General features: G+C 35.6%; 1 protein-coding gene across 1 annotated transcript in view; it reads right to left on the bottom strand.

The window, feature by feature from the left end:
* The window catches only part of LOC150094962 (cysteine protease ATG4B-like), a 215,536-nt gene that overhangs the window by 77,904 nt on the left and 121,363 nt on the right, over positions 1 to 16,269 (bottom strand). Inside the window, exon 8 of the mRNA XM_090410953.1 lies at positions 10,332 to 10,555. Coding sequence (XP_090267079.1) covers positions 10,332 to 10,555 — 224 coding nt within the window. The remainder of the gene's footprint in view (positions 1 to 10,331; positions 10,556 to 16,269) is intronic.

Genomic DNA, 16,269 nt, shown 5'->3' with positions numbered 1-16,269 from the left:
CAAAGTTGGCAGGACAATCATATCTAATAATTTTCTTTTTAGAAATATGGAGGTCCACTTTCATCCAATGCTTCATTCCCCAGTAGATCTTCTAAGCAATGTCAATTTTGCACTGGATTTGTAGTCTCTACAAATATGTAGGAGCTTGCTGTAGTAAGAGTCAACTGTATTACAAAATCACATTTGATATACATTTGGTTTCTTTCAAATTTTCTAAGCAGCATTTATAACATATCTAAAGTACTCAAAAAATGGTTTCGTGAATGGAAACCATTTTTTGAGTACTTTAGATATGTTATAAATGCTGCTTAGAAAATTTGAAAGAAACCAAATGTATATCAAATGTGATTTTGTAATACAGTTGACTCTTACTACAGCAAGCTCCTACATATTTGTAGAGACTACAAATCCAGTGCAAAATTGACATTGCTTAGAAGATCTACTGGGGAATGAAGCATTGGATGAAAGTGGACCTCCATATTTCTAAAAAGAAAATTATTAGATATGATTGTCCTGCCAACTTTGACTTATGGTTCCCAGAATTGGGCACTAATAACTACACAGACAAAAATGCTCCAAGTTTGCCAAAGAGTAATGGCGAGGAGTTTACTTGGAGTATCCAGACTAGATGGATATCCAGACTAGATAGAATAAGGAACAAGGACTTAAGAAACCTAACAAAAATAAAATACATCATTTGGGAAGCAAGTCTGCCATCTTAGTCGCAGTCAGATCTCCTTTGATGCTATGACCAAATCCAGAACTCTTGATCCTCGTGTTCCCTCCACTACATGCTGCCAGAGACAATTGTTCCTCAAGAAATCTAAAAATTCTGATGCAATCACAGATTTTGTCTGTAATTTGAGACTCAATTTTATTTATTTATTTATTTTTTTTTATAGAAATTAAAGATGAGAAGAAATTTTTTGAAAAGCATACTGAAGTATTTTTAACAGCTTCTGAGATATTTAATTAAAAAAAAAAAAGCATTATTTGGATCACATCATTCATGTTAGTGAAGAGATGATAGTTTTAATTAGAATTTTAATATTAAATAATTTTTTACTCATCATCACCATCATAATGCTAATTATGGATATAGACCATATTAGTCTGTTTCAGTCTCATTATCCATCTAATATCCCTTTTTTGATGTCTACAATTTATTACTATAATAAATAATGATGGCATATGCTCAGTGCAAGGATACAGATGCTCAGATCAACTAGTAATGGAAACTTTGAATTTTTTAACACTAGAATACTGTCATATTAATTCTGTGATCCCTTGTAAAGCAAATGAGTTCTTGTATTCATAATATTAATATTCATGATGATAACATTCATAATAGTATTCATTAATATTCATAAAAAATTATGATTTTTTTGATAAATTATATACACGCAACACACACACTATCTTTCCTCTCTGTGTCTTCTTTCGTACTACCTCAAGCAAGAATCTCATATCTCTCGCTGCCCAATTTACATTACCTCTCAAGTCATTCATTCCTACAATCACAATCATCTCATCCACCCCTTGCACCCCTCTTAATTGCCAGCCACACTTTCTATTGTTCCTCCAGGCAAACACTCCTCGCACATCCTATCTTGCACACCACAGATCATTGAGCCATACATTACACCTTTTACCACCCTGTTCCTCGATTGTACACATGCATCCCTCACTCACTCTCCTCTAACACTTTCTCTCTCTCTGTGTTCCCCTACTTACCTACCTTCCTAACAGTGTGCGCATGTTGGCTCATGTGCTATATGAAGGTTCAAGAGAACTGGCAATGTTCCAAGGGAGTGGGGAAAGAGATTAAGATAGTTCTATTACATAAAAGTGGCTCCGAGACAGAAGAAGAAAATTACAGACAAATTAATATCACATGAGTGGTGATTCAAGGATTGGAAAAGTTGGTTATAGGTAAAATCCAGAACTAGGTATATTATAATTATTATTAAGAGAGATCTCCAGAAAGTCAGAAACTCATCAAGGAAGGCCACATACTACACGCACCAGCTATTATACTTATTCTTGCATTCACACAAAACATCCAATGGCAATCCATTCCAACCATGCACCACCCTATGAGAGAAAAATTTAGCTTTCACATCCTTCTTAGTGGCATTCAGTTTCAGATTCCTGGGATGCCTTCTTGTCTTTTACCCACCCTCCATAAAATGAAAAATTCCATCAACGGAAATTCTGTATGACCCTTTCAGAAGTTCAGAAGTCTCAATCATATCATCTCTCTTTCTCCTGTTTGCTGATGTCTGCAGTCTACAAATTCTCAATGTGTCTTCATAATAGTATTCCACAATCCTGATGTTCTTCCTTGCACTCTCTACACTGCATCAGAATCATAATGGAAACCAGGAAACAAGACCTGTGCACAATAGTCCAAGTGAGGTCTTATCAAGGCCCTGTAAAGAGGCAAAATGACATCTGTATCATTACATGTAAAAATTCATTTCAGCATTGCAATTATCTTTTGTGTTGTATCTGCAATCTTTGCTACATGGTTCCTGAACTTCAACTTGCTATCTACTAACACTCCAAGATCTCCAGCATGAATAGTTTCTTCTAGCATAATTCCACCAATGTAATACGACATTAGATATCTAATCATGTCAAAGTGCATGACTTTGCATTTAGTGATAATGAACTGACATCCATTTTACCATGTCCACAATTCCAGCCTATTCAAATCATTCTGCAAGTACTGCATATTAGTCATTCCTGATCACCCTACCTATCTATGCATCATCATCATCAGCAACAAATAGCTGTATGTCACTTATCAAATACGTTCCAATATCAAGTATAATGTACAGATTGAATAACAGTGGACCAAAGACTGATTCTTGTGGTACACCTCTAGTTACTATAAATCTTGCAGACTCGCATTTCCCCACATACCACTATTTTGATATCTGTCAGTCAGCTATGCTATCCTCTTATCGATGCTAATATTTTATAATCCAAACCCATATTCTCTAATTTATGCAACAATCTTCCATGCTATAGTCTGTCAAAAGCCTTAACAAAATCGAAAAGTATCATGCCGTATCCATTCCCCTTGTCTAGTTCAATGGTAACATTATTATTGAATGTGAGCAAGTTGCTAAAACATGACCTTCCCTTAGACCCATGCTGTTCATTGTAAAGTAGAGATTCACTGTCAACCCATTTCTGAATGTGAGCTCTAACCAATTTTTCCAAAATCTTCACCACCACTCCTGAGATACTGATTTGTTGATAATTGGATAAATCAGTCTTTCCATCACCTTGTGCAATGGGATTACCATACATTCTTTCCATTCCTGCAGAATCTTCCCATATGTTCTGAGACTCAAATTATATATCCTTGTCAAAGGAATAGCCGGTTCAGCTGAAGACTCTTTTATGCATCCATGCTGATATCCCATCAGTCCCTATTGATGAATTGTTATTCACAGTGTGCCACAGCTTTAATACTTCCTGTTGATACACCTCGGTTTTTTCATCCAGTGAAGAGGCTGTAGTGAACTCAATGTTGCATACACCAGGTTGATAGCTTTAAGCAAAATGGACAAAACAACCGATTCTGCATCTGTCACCCTCCCACCATCTGCATTCAGAAGAGTTATTCTTTCATATTCATTCTTTCTCACCAGCCTGGTTGGCCGAGTGGTTAGCATATCTGCTCTCCAGTCAAAAGGCTGCAGGTTCGAATCCTGCCATGGGCATGGATGTTTGTAAAGATACTGATGGTGGTGGTCAGTGGTAGATGGCATGGTGTAGATGATGAAGGTAGTTGCCTTGATGAGTCTTTGGACTCCCTGGAGGTGTCACGTAATAGTAATAATAATAATAATAGTAATAATTTTACTTGCAGCATATCGACAGAATTCTTGCGGGTTGTCTTTAGCTTGCAAAGTAAGTTTCTTTCATACTCAGACTTAGCTTTCTGTATAACAGTTGGGCTAGAATAGTTGTGACTATTCTAACCTGCTATTTATAATTTTCATAATGGACATCATTCTTATGCACACTTCCTTACACATCATCTGTTTCTTATGAATCTCTTGCTTAATAAGATTACACATCCATTTGACTCTTATCCTATTTATTCTCTCTAAGGACACATTCTGATATTGCATCGTTTAAGTATTTTTTTAGATGCTTCCATGGTTTTACCTTTCAGTCATTTCTGACAATAGGAGACTTTGTAAGTGTTGCCCACAAAGTATTCCTGGTGAGACTTTTACAGGGTAGTTCATGATTGCTTTCCCCAACTCCCAAAATTTTATCTGTGCTTGGGACTGGCATATGGTTGGGACGTATTCATGACTGTAATCCATGTGCACGTGTGTTCAAGGGGCCGGTGTGCCTGTTCTGGGGGACAAAAAACCTGAGTTTCCAGGTGAAAAAACTCCCCTACCTCCATATGAGACCGGCTAACTCACCTTTAGTTGAAAGAGACCAGATAAAGGTTCCTCATGTCACAGGAATCGAACCAGGTCTTTCCAACCAAAGGGCTTCATCAATACTGACTGAGCTACAGAGGCTCAGATGCTTCCCATTCACTGTCAATATTCTTCCTATCCAGTAACTGAAACCACTCTGCTGGTCATAATTTCCTGATTTGTAGTTTAGCATGTAACCTTTTCTGAATGGAACATTCATAAACTTAGTCACTTCACAAGTTAATACCACATGATCACTGTCACCAACCAGAGGCAGAATAGTTGTCTCTAACTGAAACATCCTATGATACTATAATCAAATCTAACACTCTTTGACTTCTTTCTGTCACATGCTACCTGAGGAAGTTGTCTTGCAACAGATCAATAAATTCAGTTTCATTCTTCTCATGAGATTTTACTGCTACCCAATCAATATTTGGATAAAGTCTCCCATTATGATTACTCTTTTCACACCAATCATTTGGTGATGCATTTCTTCATCACTAGCAACCGATCCACCAGCTCTGTAACAACACCCCACTATGTAATTGATCTTGTTAGATTCCACATCACATCAATGGCTTCAACTTCACTGCCAAATGAAATACTGTTAACAGTACTACAATCATAGGTCTCAATATTAACTGGATACAAGTCATCCGATATCACTAGAACCACACCGCCTTCTCTCCTATCCTTCCTAAAAATAGTGCATCTTTTACACTCGATACCAGTTAGCATGTCTGATTCTGATAGCCAGGTCTCACTAATATCTACAACCTGAGGTCCCAACATACTGACCAAGGCAACAAACTCTACCCCCTTTGTTTCTGATGCTCCTCACATTCATGTATAGAAATAATAATCTATCTGCATGTTCTTTTGTATACTCTTGTCTACAGTCTGCATGACACAATTGGACAACTTGCAGATCTCTATTCTTCTCTAGTGCCTTACATATGTAGACATCTTTGATGAGTTTGATGGGTCCGAACCGGACGAATACAAAATCAAATTATTCTCTTCTCATAATCATTCCCATGATAATGCCCATTCCCGTCATTAACACAATTATATAACATTGTCATTCTTACACTCATATTCTCACCATTCCTCCCATTATAATTTAGTTTCCTTAACTCTCTGTGTTAGGTCTCATACCAGGTATTAGTTTTTCAAGACTGCTGATACCAAACGCATTCAGGTGTAGGCTCCCTCTTATACAAATCTAATCTTCCCTCAAACTCACACTCCACACATCCAAAAATTCACAACCATTCCTTCTACACACACAGCCTATGCATCGAATTATTTGCCATTCTTCTTAATTCATTTTTGTCATATTGAGGTAATATACTTACTATTTTCACTTTCTCACTCTTGCCTCTTCTAACAACCCTTTCATATAGCAATACAATACTCTATGTTATGCAGTCATAAGAGTTGGGTCCTGCCTTAATAATTTATTCACATTTCAAAATAAAGTGAGAGCAAAATTAGATAAGGGAAATGGCTACACTATGACACTGCTGGACTTTGCAAAGGCAATTGACAGAATACCACATGGAAAGCAAAAGTTGAATCATCAGAGAATAGAATATGGTAGAGTGAATCTAGTAGAATCAGGACGACTAATTGCCTCAGGGTTCTGTACTAGGACCACTTTTCTTTAACCTGTATATTAATGATACAGAAAATGATTTAAGATGGTAGGGATATTCAGCGTACCAACTTTCCAGGTTAGCACAGCATGATCACTGTCACTAACTGGTGGGAAAACAGTCACATCCTTCACTGATACATCTTGTGATATAGCTGGACAGTTTGAAGATGGACCTCCAAGACCTCGGAGTAAAGGAGAAAATGGCCTTGGACAGAATTGTGAGGAGGTTGATACAGTGCAGCAACCCGACTTGAGTGGGAATGAAGCTAAAGAAGATGCATGGAAGGAATGAAAGTGTGAGAAGAATGGGATACAGTTAGATGCGCACACATTACAGAAATAAACAGTGCGGCAAAACAATGGTCAATTACTTGAGTCCACGTTTAAAAAAAAAAAAAAAAGAACAACAGATGAGGTGAGGAATATTATTTCCTATTAGTGAGATAAACAATGTGGCCCACTGGATCTGTTGAAATTGTTTTCAAGAAAAAAAAATAATAATAATACAGCTATCCTTTATGTGTGAGGAACATCTGAAAGCATCTCTAAAATTCTCAGGTCACTTAATATTCAAATAGCATTTCATTCTGTCTACAAAATTTCCTCTAGTCTTTCAACAGCTAAAGACAAGCCTCCCTGCAGAACTTTCAATGAGACTATCAGATTCCATGTTCTTCTGGAATATATTTTGGTCAGCCTGGAAGATCTACCTCAGACATTTGGAAGAAAATTGTTAACAAGAAAGTATTTATGTGGTAAATTTATTTATGCAGTACTATCATGAAATCTTCTATACTCCTTAACACGTTCATTGCCAAGCTGAAAATTGGAATTTCGTGTGGTGGCCAAATTTTTTTTATTTTTTTATTTAGTTTTTATTGTGCTCAAAATAAGTTAATATATTATTTATATGCTTTTATTATTATGTACATAGGATTTATGTACTCTAAATATCTATTACGCGATATCGCGTGATATGTAATTCGGTCAAATAAGTTATATATTTTACAAATAAAAAACATTTAAATATAATAATTATAACTTTAATTATCAGTCTTTTATAATCACATAGAATTTTTAAAAATAACGTACAAATACAAAAAAATAATTATCAAAAATCAACATTTATAGGGAACTTACTAAAAAAAAAAAAAAAAAACAATACTCAAAATAAATAAAAACCAAACTTCAAGCCCGCTAAATCAACGAATAACTAAACAAAATCGTCGTGTCGTCGCCTTGTCCGAACGCTGCTACTGTGCGCACTGGCTAACATACACAATAGACAATGGCTGGCGGCCATCCCCCACTCCACGAAAGTCGATCCCTTCCCTAGTGGCCAATATAAATATTACGCGCCGTTTCGCTGTGGCCGCTATTCTGCTTAAAAACTTGATAGCGACGTCCCCGCGATAACGCGTGATCGGCCGACCAGTGAGAACTAACATCACGCGATATCGCGTGATTGGCAATGAACATGTTAAGATACATATCAAGAATTGATAATGATAAATGATCATATAATACAAGTAATGTTGTTAACTGCTAGCTTGATGAATAGCTATCTCTGCTCTTCAACCAATGAAACTGTGAGGTTTAAATCCCAATGTAGAATCATGAAAGTATTTGGAAAGTAAATATTAATATCATCATTATATAGAAGAGTTCTCAGATTACCTAACTGCAAGTTTTACTAAATATATGATAGGCTCACAAAGAGCATTCTGAAAGTAATAATGCCTGTGCACAAACACAGCAACCAGAGCATTAATTGGCCCTGAAACACATGCAATCTTGTTTTCTCCCTTCATCCTTCTACAGTTTAGAGGATGATTGAAATTGTGTTTCTCAAGTCTTTTACAAATTTGTTGAACATGCAAAACAGCACATAGTAATTAAAATTTAATGCATAAAATGTGAATACTAATGAAACTCACTGCTAATTACAAGGTCTTTATTGTGAATAATGAATACTGTATGTCACTGAACATGAAAGAAATAGCAATGGTTGAGTTGATATTAATAACAGAGCATAATGTGTGAGCAGCCATAAATCACAAACTATGATTTTCATATGGAGGAAGATAACCAGTTAATCACAGAAAACTGGCAAATAACCTAAAGTGTGCTAACAAGGAAAACTGAACACTGGATTTGCATAAATCAATTCACTGCAGAATTGGGATACAATACAGTTAAAGTATGCAGGATGTTGACAAGCAAAATGAAACACACAAGACTTGAAGTTTGTTGTCAATTGCTTCAACATTATCAAAGGGAAGGAATTGCTTTTTTTAATTAATTAATTAATGGAACCTAGCTTTCATCCCCAGTTACAAAATTGTATCTGGGGTTGAAAGCTAGGTTCCATCATTACAAATGAAAATTCAATCTTGGTGAGGTAGTGCCATCCTACTTTACCAAGGGCTAAAAAGTTCAACACTCAAACTTCTGCTAGAAAATGCATATACAGATTGTTCTATGGAACAGTAAAGGTGTTATTCACTAGGAGAGTATGGTGAAAATGTGCAATTCTATGTGAAGACCATAAGAAAGATGAAACAAGGAATTAATAGTGTGTAGAAACAGTAACTACTTTTGCAATATGACAATGCATGTCTGCACACATTGCCATGTTGCAAATGTGCTTTCCCCTTAACACGTAGTGAAGAGATCAGATTTGACATTGTGGAACATCCTCCCTACAGCCTAAACTTAACTCCATCAGACTTCTGGCTATTTCCTAACCTGAAGAATCTCAACAGTCTTCATTTTGAAAATGAACAAACCAGAAAGAAAATTATTTTGAAAACAATCTGAAGAGTTTTTATTATGCTGACATTGAAAAACTTGTTAAATAATGCAGAAACAATGTTAAGAGACAGTGTATGACAATATGATAGAGACTTCCTTTGTTTTTGATTTCATTGACATCCTTCTTTTGGGCTATCCCAATGGAGACATTATTTTCAAATGGCACTTGTACAATCTTCCAAAAATTATTGTTACAGTAGATTAAATTTCTGAATTTTGAATTCCACTAAGCTTTACTGGTACACATATTTATAACTATGTGATTTATTTATTAATTACCAAAGTTGTTCATGGGTTTCTGAAAAAAAAAACACTACAGAAAGGATGAACTTTACATTCATTTCAGACAAATTATGGAGAATACAACTATGTTAGAATTAATTACTTTAATTTCCCAATGTTTTGAACTTCATATTAAGGTCATTATCTGGAGTATACACACACACACACACACACACACACACACAGAGACAAGGTATATTACATTTCAAACAGTATGCCACAGAGACAATGATTTGATCAGCCATTATTCTACTGGCTTGACCTCTAGTGAAAAAAAAAAAAAGAATTACATCAAAGCTATTCTATTTACATCATCAGAGAACAAATTCATATAAATAGTTTTATTAGAGCAAAAGTGGTATCCTAATTTAACATGAGAGTTGTTATATTAGAGTTAAGATCCTGGATTGCTTACAGTCCTATTTCTAATTAACTCTTACTTTTTTTTCCCACTAGAGGTCAGGCCAGTAGAATAACGATTGATCAGATCATTCTCTCTTTGGCATACTGTTTGAAATGTAATATAGCTTGTCTCTCTCTCTATATATATATACTAGGGGGCTCTGCCCCCCCTGAAGACTATGGCGCCCAACTCCTCCGTGTTCCAGACTGGTAGGCCGGTTCTCCTTGAATTCCAATGACTCGAATTTTGAAGACTTGACACTCAGGGTAGCCCCTAAGTTTCAAAACGTTACATAAAAGCATTACACAAAAACATTACAGCCTACATCCGTTTCCAATTTCAGCTTATCATTTTATAGTACAGAGTAGATAGATAGATATATGTGTGTGTACTCCAGATGATGATGACCTTAATATGAAGATCAAAACATCAAGAAATTAAAGTAATTAATTCTAAAATGGTTGTAGTCCCCATAATTTGTCTGAAATGAATGCTGATCACCATGTAACTAAAGGAAAGAATGAACTTCACATGTTATGTAATGAAATTAAGCTATTTCAATTCTACAGATCCTATTCTGTATTTTAATTATGCATTATACACAGAACATTAGCATCAATTTTATTGAATAATCATAAATCATTACATTTCTCCACTAATATTATTAAAGCATTTTAATAATACATATAATGAAACCATTTTTTAAACACACCTTTAATCCTCGAATGTACACTGGATTAAGTGTAGAAAGTCCAAGTCGAAGTGGTATAAATAATACCATGGGTTTCCAGCTTGTCTTTCGATATTCACTTCTAGAACACTTACCCTCACCTGGACTTGATGGTGAAGAAGTAGAGCCACACACTGAACACTTCATTGACTTCAATGGCCCTGCACATGCCTTACAGGTTAAGCCTGAATGTGTGCACAATTTTTCTTGAAAAAAAAAAAAAAAAATACTTTGATGATGATTTTTTTGTCATGTTTTCTCTTCTTCTTTCTTACATAAAATACACATCTGAAGGTTAGCAGAAGATATATTCTTGGAGCAGCTGGCCAGAACGTAACTATTACTAATACCAGCTGCTCTAAGAATATAAGGGGGGGGTACCCAAAAATAACCAAAATTATTATTATTTTAATGTATTAAGGTTTATAATACCATATTCTAGTCTCCTTCAAAGTACTCTCCATGTGAGTCAATGCACTTGTCCCAACATTTTTTACACTGCTTGAAACAGTTCAACTGGAATACTGTTTATAGCCTCCAGTGACTTTTTTTTCACTTCATCCACATCAATGAATCGCTGTCCTTTCATAGTTTTCTTTATCCGTGGGAATAAAAAAAAGTCACACAGAAAGAGAGAGAGAGATTAGGGAGGGTGGAGAACAAATGCCAAGTTGTTTTTACTCAAGAACTGTTGGATATTGATGCAGCAACCAATCTCCACTGCTCCACATTTCTGGCCATTTTCATCGCACACTAAAACAGTCTTCTCAAAACAATGAGATAAAAATGATGGTTCACTGTCTGTGCAGGAAGAACAAATTCTTTGTGTACAATTCCATTCACATCCTAAAAACAAACCAACTTGACGTGCCATCTTAGGTCATGATGAATTTCCAGTTCTGGTCATTAAAGAACTTGCTCCCTCAAATCGTGGCAAACATTCATGTTTATTTTTTTATCTTCTGTGAGCAAATGAGGCACAAATTTAGCATGCACACGTTTCATTTGCAAATCTGTTAAAATTTGCTGGCACAAACTCCATGACAAATTCGTCTCTTCTGAAACTTGCTCAATGGTCTTTCGATGATCTTCATTGCCTGGAAAACCTTTGATGTTTTCATCATTTCTGCTCGTCGAAAGTCGGCCAGATCATGGTTAGTCTTCAAATGACATGCCCCCATTTTTGAAATGGAAAACCACTCGCTGACCTGCATTTTACCTAAAACATCCTTAAAGGCTAGTCAAAGCATAGCAATAGTTTCAGCTGCAGTCTTACGTAAAAGAAAACAAAATTTTGTGCACACTCTGTTCCTTGTAGTCAGTCATCACAAAATAACCAAACTTGCCTGTAAAGCACTAACAAAAAAAGCAGCCAGAACAACAAACCAGTTCTCACAGGATGACAGCACTTGCCAGACTGGCACGGAAAACTGCACAATCACGATGCCTAGTGACATCATCCATAACTAGAAAATGTATGTTTGGATGTCACATAAGACATCCATAACTTTTCTTGTTATGGATGTCTTGTGAACATACTTCCCCTGTTATCATCAGCAGCACTTTCCCCTCCCTTCTTGCCCTTTCTATCCTCACAAGAAACACTGTACCCATCCATTTCTATTCCTGTTAGGATATCATCTTCATTCAATTATGTTTCACTTATTCCTTGATTTTGGAGGGAAAGAAATTCAATCAGTGAAACCATTTCATCTCCCTTATTTCTGATACTTCTGGCATTTGCAAATAAATTGACAGTTCACTTTTGGTTATATAATTAGTCCTACCCAAGCCACTTGGTTGTGATTTCCCCATCACACCTGCCCTTGTCTAATCACCTTTGTCATCACTTACCAGAATTTCAGAAACAGCTTCATATCCTCCTGATTCTTTTAATTTTGAAATTGGAAATCACCTTTATCACCACTTACCAGAATTTCAACAACAGCTTCATATCCTCCTGATTTTTCTAATTTTGAAAGAGCAACAAGAGAAACAGTGGCTAAATTTTTCTACCAAGCCTCGAGACATAAGCCATTTCAGCTCAATCTCAACTTCCCCACTCACATCACAATCTATTCAATTTCTTTGCTGATAATCTCCATACATGCATTCAACTACTACATCCAACATCCACTCCCTGTGCCGTGTTTCCCTGTCCACCTGGGTTTCTTCCGTTTCCCTGTTCTTCTTGCATTTCCGTTCTCTCTTAATCTGTCACAATATTATTGTTTCCATTGCCAAACACTTCTGTCTCTTCAATACCACTCTCCTGATCTTTCCACGTTATCTCTTACTTCTGATTTTCTTGATTTCCATCTAGCAACAATTTCTCCAGTGCACTAACTCCAAAGTTATTCAAATACAATCTATTATGGAATTATGTGTCTGTATAATTCCATTCTTCCCTCAAATACATGCCATATATCCACAAACTGTACTTTCCCCTTCTCCTCACACAGTTCTGCAAGACCATTCATGATTCTGGCTCTACGTCTCAACTCATCATTGTCATACTTTGGCAACACGCTGACAACAATTCCCACTATACTGTTACCTTTTGCTCTTCTCAATAATTTCCTGATATTTGCCCTAACATTCTCTTTATGTCCACTTAAATCATTTGTCCTCACAACAACCAGTAATTCTCTTGCTTGTTTCCTCCTCATGTCCAAAGCATGAATTACCTTGATCATTCTCCCTCCTGGATATCAGACCTTATGGACTCTCTCATTAACAAATCCTCTAACAATGGAATCTTCATATACTGCTATTATTAAATCACTCATCACCTCTTTTTCCTTTTGCACACTTTCATCTGTTATCACTCCACATATTCCTCATTTCATTTTTCATTTTGAATAACTGTTTCATTAAATCTTACATTCCAACAATTTCACTCTATGTTACTCCTGTAGTCTCACTACCTCTCATTTTGCCACACCTTACTTCCATTTCCTCATATGTACTTCCATTTGCTCCCTTACCACTTACTTTCGCTTCTACATTATTGCATTCTTTCCCTCCCTTAGTCTCACTAGCTTTCATTCCATTTCATTTATGGTATCTTTCATTTCTTCAGTCTGTGTTGTATTTGCTAACTCATAGTCCAATAAAATATTGCACTTCCTACAAATCCATACTTTCTCTTGTCTCCTGTTCAGTCCCTCCACAAACACATTTCATCATGCATATATATTACACTAATGACAGTGAACCATTTTTGAAAAGCTATGTTGTTAATGGCACTTCATTTTCACTGCACTCTACACGTAGCACCAGTCGATGCTCACGTGGTTGACCCCCTGAGTACTGCCATTGTGTTCTGTTCAAAGAAGGCAAGATTCAAAATTTCAATTAACAAAGCCAGTAACAATTCCTCAAGGCTAAAAATCATGTAGACACACTAAGTTATCAAAAATAAACAATACTATACTAAAATTCAAGCAATATTGCCAACTTTTACTCAAAACAGCATCTTTTCCAGCAGTCTTTTTGAATGAACAGGTTGTGGTGACATCCTCTAGTAGAGAGTTCAGTCCGTCGATTTGGCTGTTTGCAGGATTATGATTAATTTCTTGATATGTAAGTATCACTTACAAGAAGTGTTATTTTTCTATCATAGAAGAATCCATGATTACAGTTGCTCTTCCTTTTTTGGCTTTTGTATGTTGAGGTGATTGTTCTGACATAAGGATAGTAAAGCTTTAATTTCAGAGAAAGAAATGTTGGTGATGGAGGTTTGCCATGAGTAAATTAGATGCAACTTCTACATGTAATTTGTTAGCATCATCACTTGAAAGATTAGATAAGTTATGTTCTATATTTGTGAAGAAAATCCAAGTAAGAGATCTTTTTAGGACTAATTGCAAAATCATTTCCTTTTTGAAGGACTAAAATTTCTTTGTCTGTTAATGGATATCCAGATATGTTTAATCAGGCTTGGGCCAAAGCATGTTGTGTGAGATGCCCGAGTCAAAAACAATCTTGGATCCAGTTTATCTCATTGAATAATCAAACAACCAGTGCAAAAATTGTATGGGATAAAATCTGAAAAATTAAAGGTAGATACAGAACACACAGTTTGTCTACCTTAGACCATAATGGATGTGCTGTTGCTGATCCCAGAAAGCTACTGGAGACACTCTGAGAGAAAACTTTGCCAGAATTTCAGCAACAGCTTCATATCCTCCTGATTTTTCTAATTTTGAGAGAGCAACAAGAGAAACAGTGGCTAAATTTTTCTACCAAGCCTTGGAACGTAAACAGACTTTATTTTTTATTTTTTTTAGGCCACCTAACATAATTGAAGAAACTTAAGTGACTAAAAGCCAAGAGATAATAAAACAGAAAAACTATTACTTTGAATGCACAACTAATTTTGTCTTGCTAGAAGGCTTCATTGGGTGCATAACATGGAAGTGAAAAAAGAAAAATGTAAAATATACATTACTAGAGAACAATTGCTGTAATATTAAGTTACAAATAGATTGCTGACATTTCAAGGCATTCTATGTCCCACAGCATTGTGGAGCATGTTCACGTGGATATGATCTCACCTACACCAAAGTTGGATAGCTGAAGAATAACAATCAAAGAGTTTATAGCTTAGGTGGACCAGAATGAGAACAATTTATGTCAATTTAACAAGTCTTCTTTCAAGCTCCTCATAGCATCTAAAAATGTCATCTGATTTATCCCAGATTACTGGGTGAATGGTGGACTCTTCATCATCAGGGTAAGCAAAATGAAGAATGTGATTAGATAGAATGGAGGCCCTAATTTTACCTAGGTGATGTCTCTCACATGCTCTTCCATATATAGTGTGATAGATTTTACTGTTTGACGAAAATACAGGACATTGCAGTTACACTAAAGAACGTGAACTGAATACTTTAAGCTGTCATGTTTTGATTTTGCTGTATGAAGCAAGAAAAGGAGTTTGATTAGAAGAGAAAAAGCGTGGATTTTATATTTTTTGAGAATTCTGTCTAACTTTGGTGAAATGGAACTGACATACAGAAGAAATATAAAACCTTTCACATCAATTATTATCTTAGTGAATAGGTGGATTAAACAGATACTTAGTAATAGTCTGCTTACAATAGTCATTCTTCTGAAAGGATATGTTAGAAGAAACTTTAGTTCTTATCAAAGAACTAAAGTAAAAGAAATCATCAGATTTCTTTTACTTCAATGATGAGGGGCAAGCATAGTTACCTAATGTAGAAATGATGCCAAGCTTTTGGGGTGAGTAATGATGAGATTATGCATGAAGGTATCTATCTGACAGCATGTATGGATTTTCTGTAAAAAGAGATTTTGAATTTTTTTTGACAATCAGTCTAAGTCTGGCACCCAGGAATGAGAGAGAATCTATAATTTCCAACTCTGGGGTAAATTGGATTCTTGGGTGCTGGTTGTTGTTTCTTAATATCCACATTCAAATAAAGAAAATATCATTGACGTATCTTTTTCTATAGTCTTGGTTTCAATGAAAAGGAATTGATGGCTTTTTTCTCTAAGGCTTCTAAATATATGTTTGCCAATACTGGAAATAAAGAGTTGCCATGGCCAAACTGAAGTTGTTCTGGTTACTAAAAAGTAACCAGAATTTATGCAATGGATCAGGAGTGCCAACTTTTATAGATAACTTATCTTTTAAAATAAGAAAACCTCCTCAGTGGGCACATTAGTATAAAGGGAAATACCATCAAAACCAGCTGTAATTTTATTTTCTCTCTTTTAAGATGTTTTTAATAATTGAAACAAAACCTTCAGAATTCTTGATGGAGGCAGTTGAACCTGTTAAACCTTTTAAAATGTTAGCCAAATGCTTTGAAAGCTTATATGTGGGAGAGTCAATGCTTTCCACAATAGGTTTAGTGGAGTGTTTTCCTTAAGTATTTTAAGGACTCCA

Source organism: Typopeltis vanoorti, chromosome 21 (genome assembly GCF_054136105.1).
Source record: "Typopeltis vanoorti isolate ZY-2024b chromosome 21, IOZ_Tvanoo_1.0, whole genome shotgun sequence".
Taxonomy (NCBI): Eukaryota; Metazoa; Arthropoda; class Arachnida; order Uropygi; family Thelyphonidae; genus Typopeltis; species Typopeltis vanoorti.
This window is presented reverse-complemented; position numbering and strand designations above follow the sequence as displayed.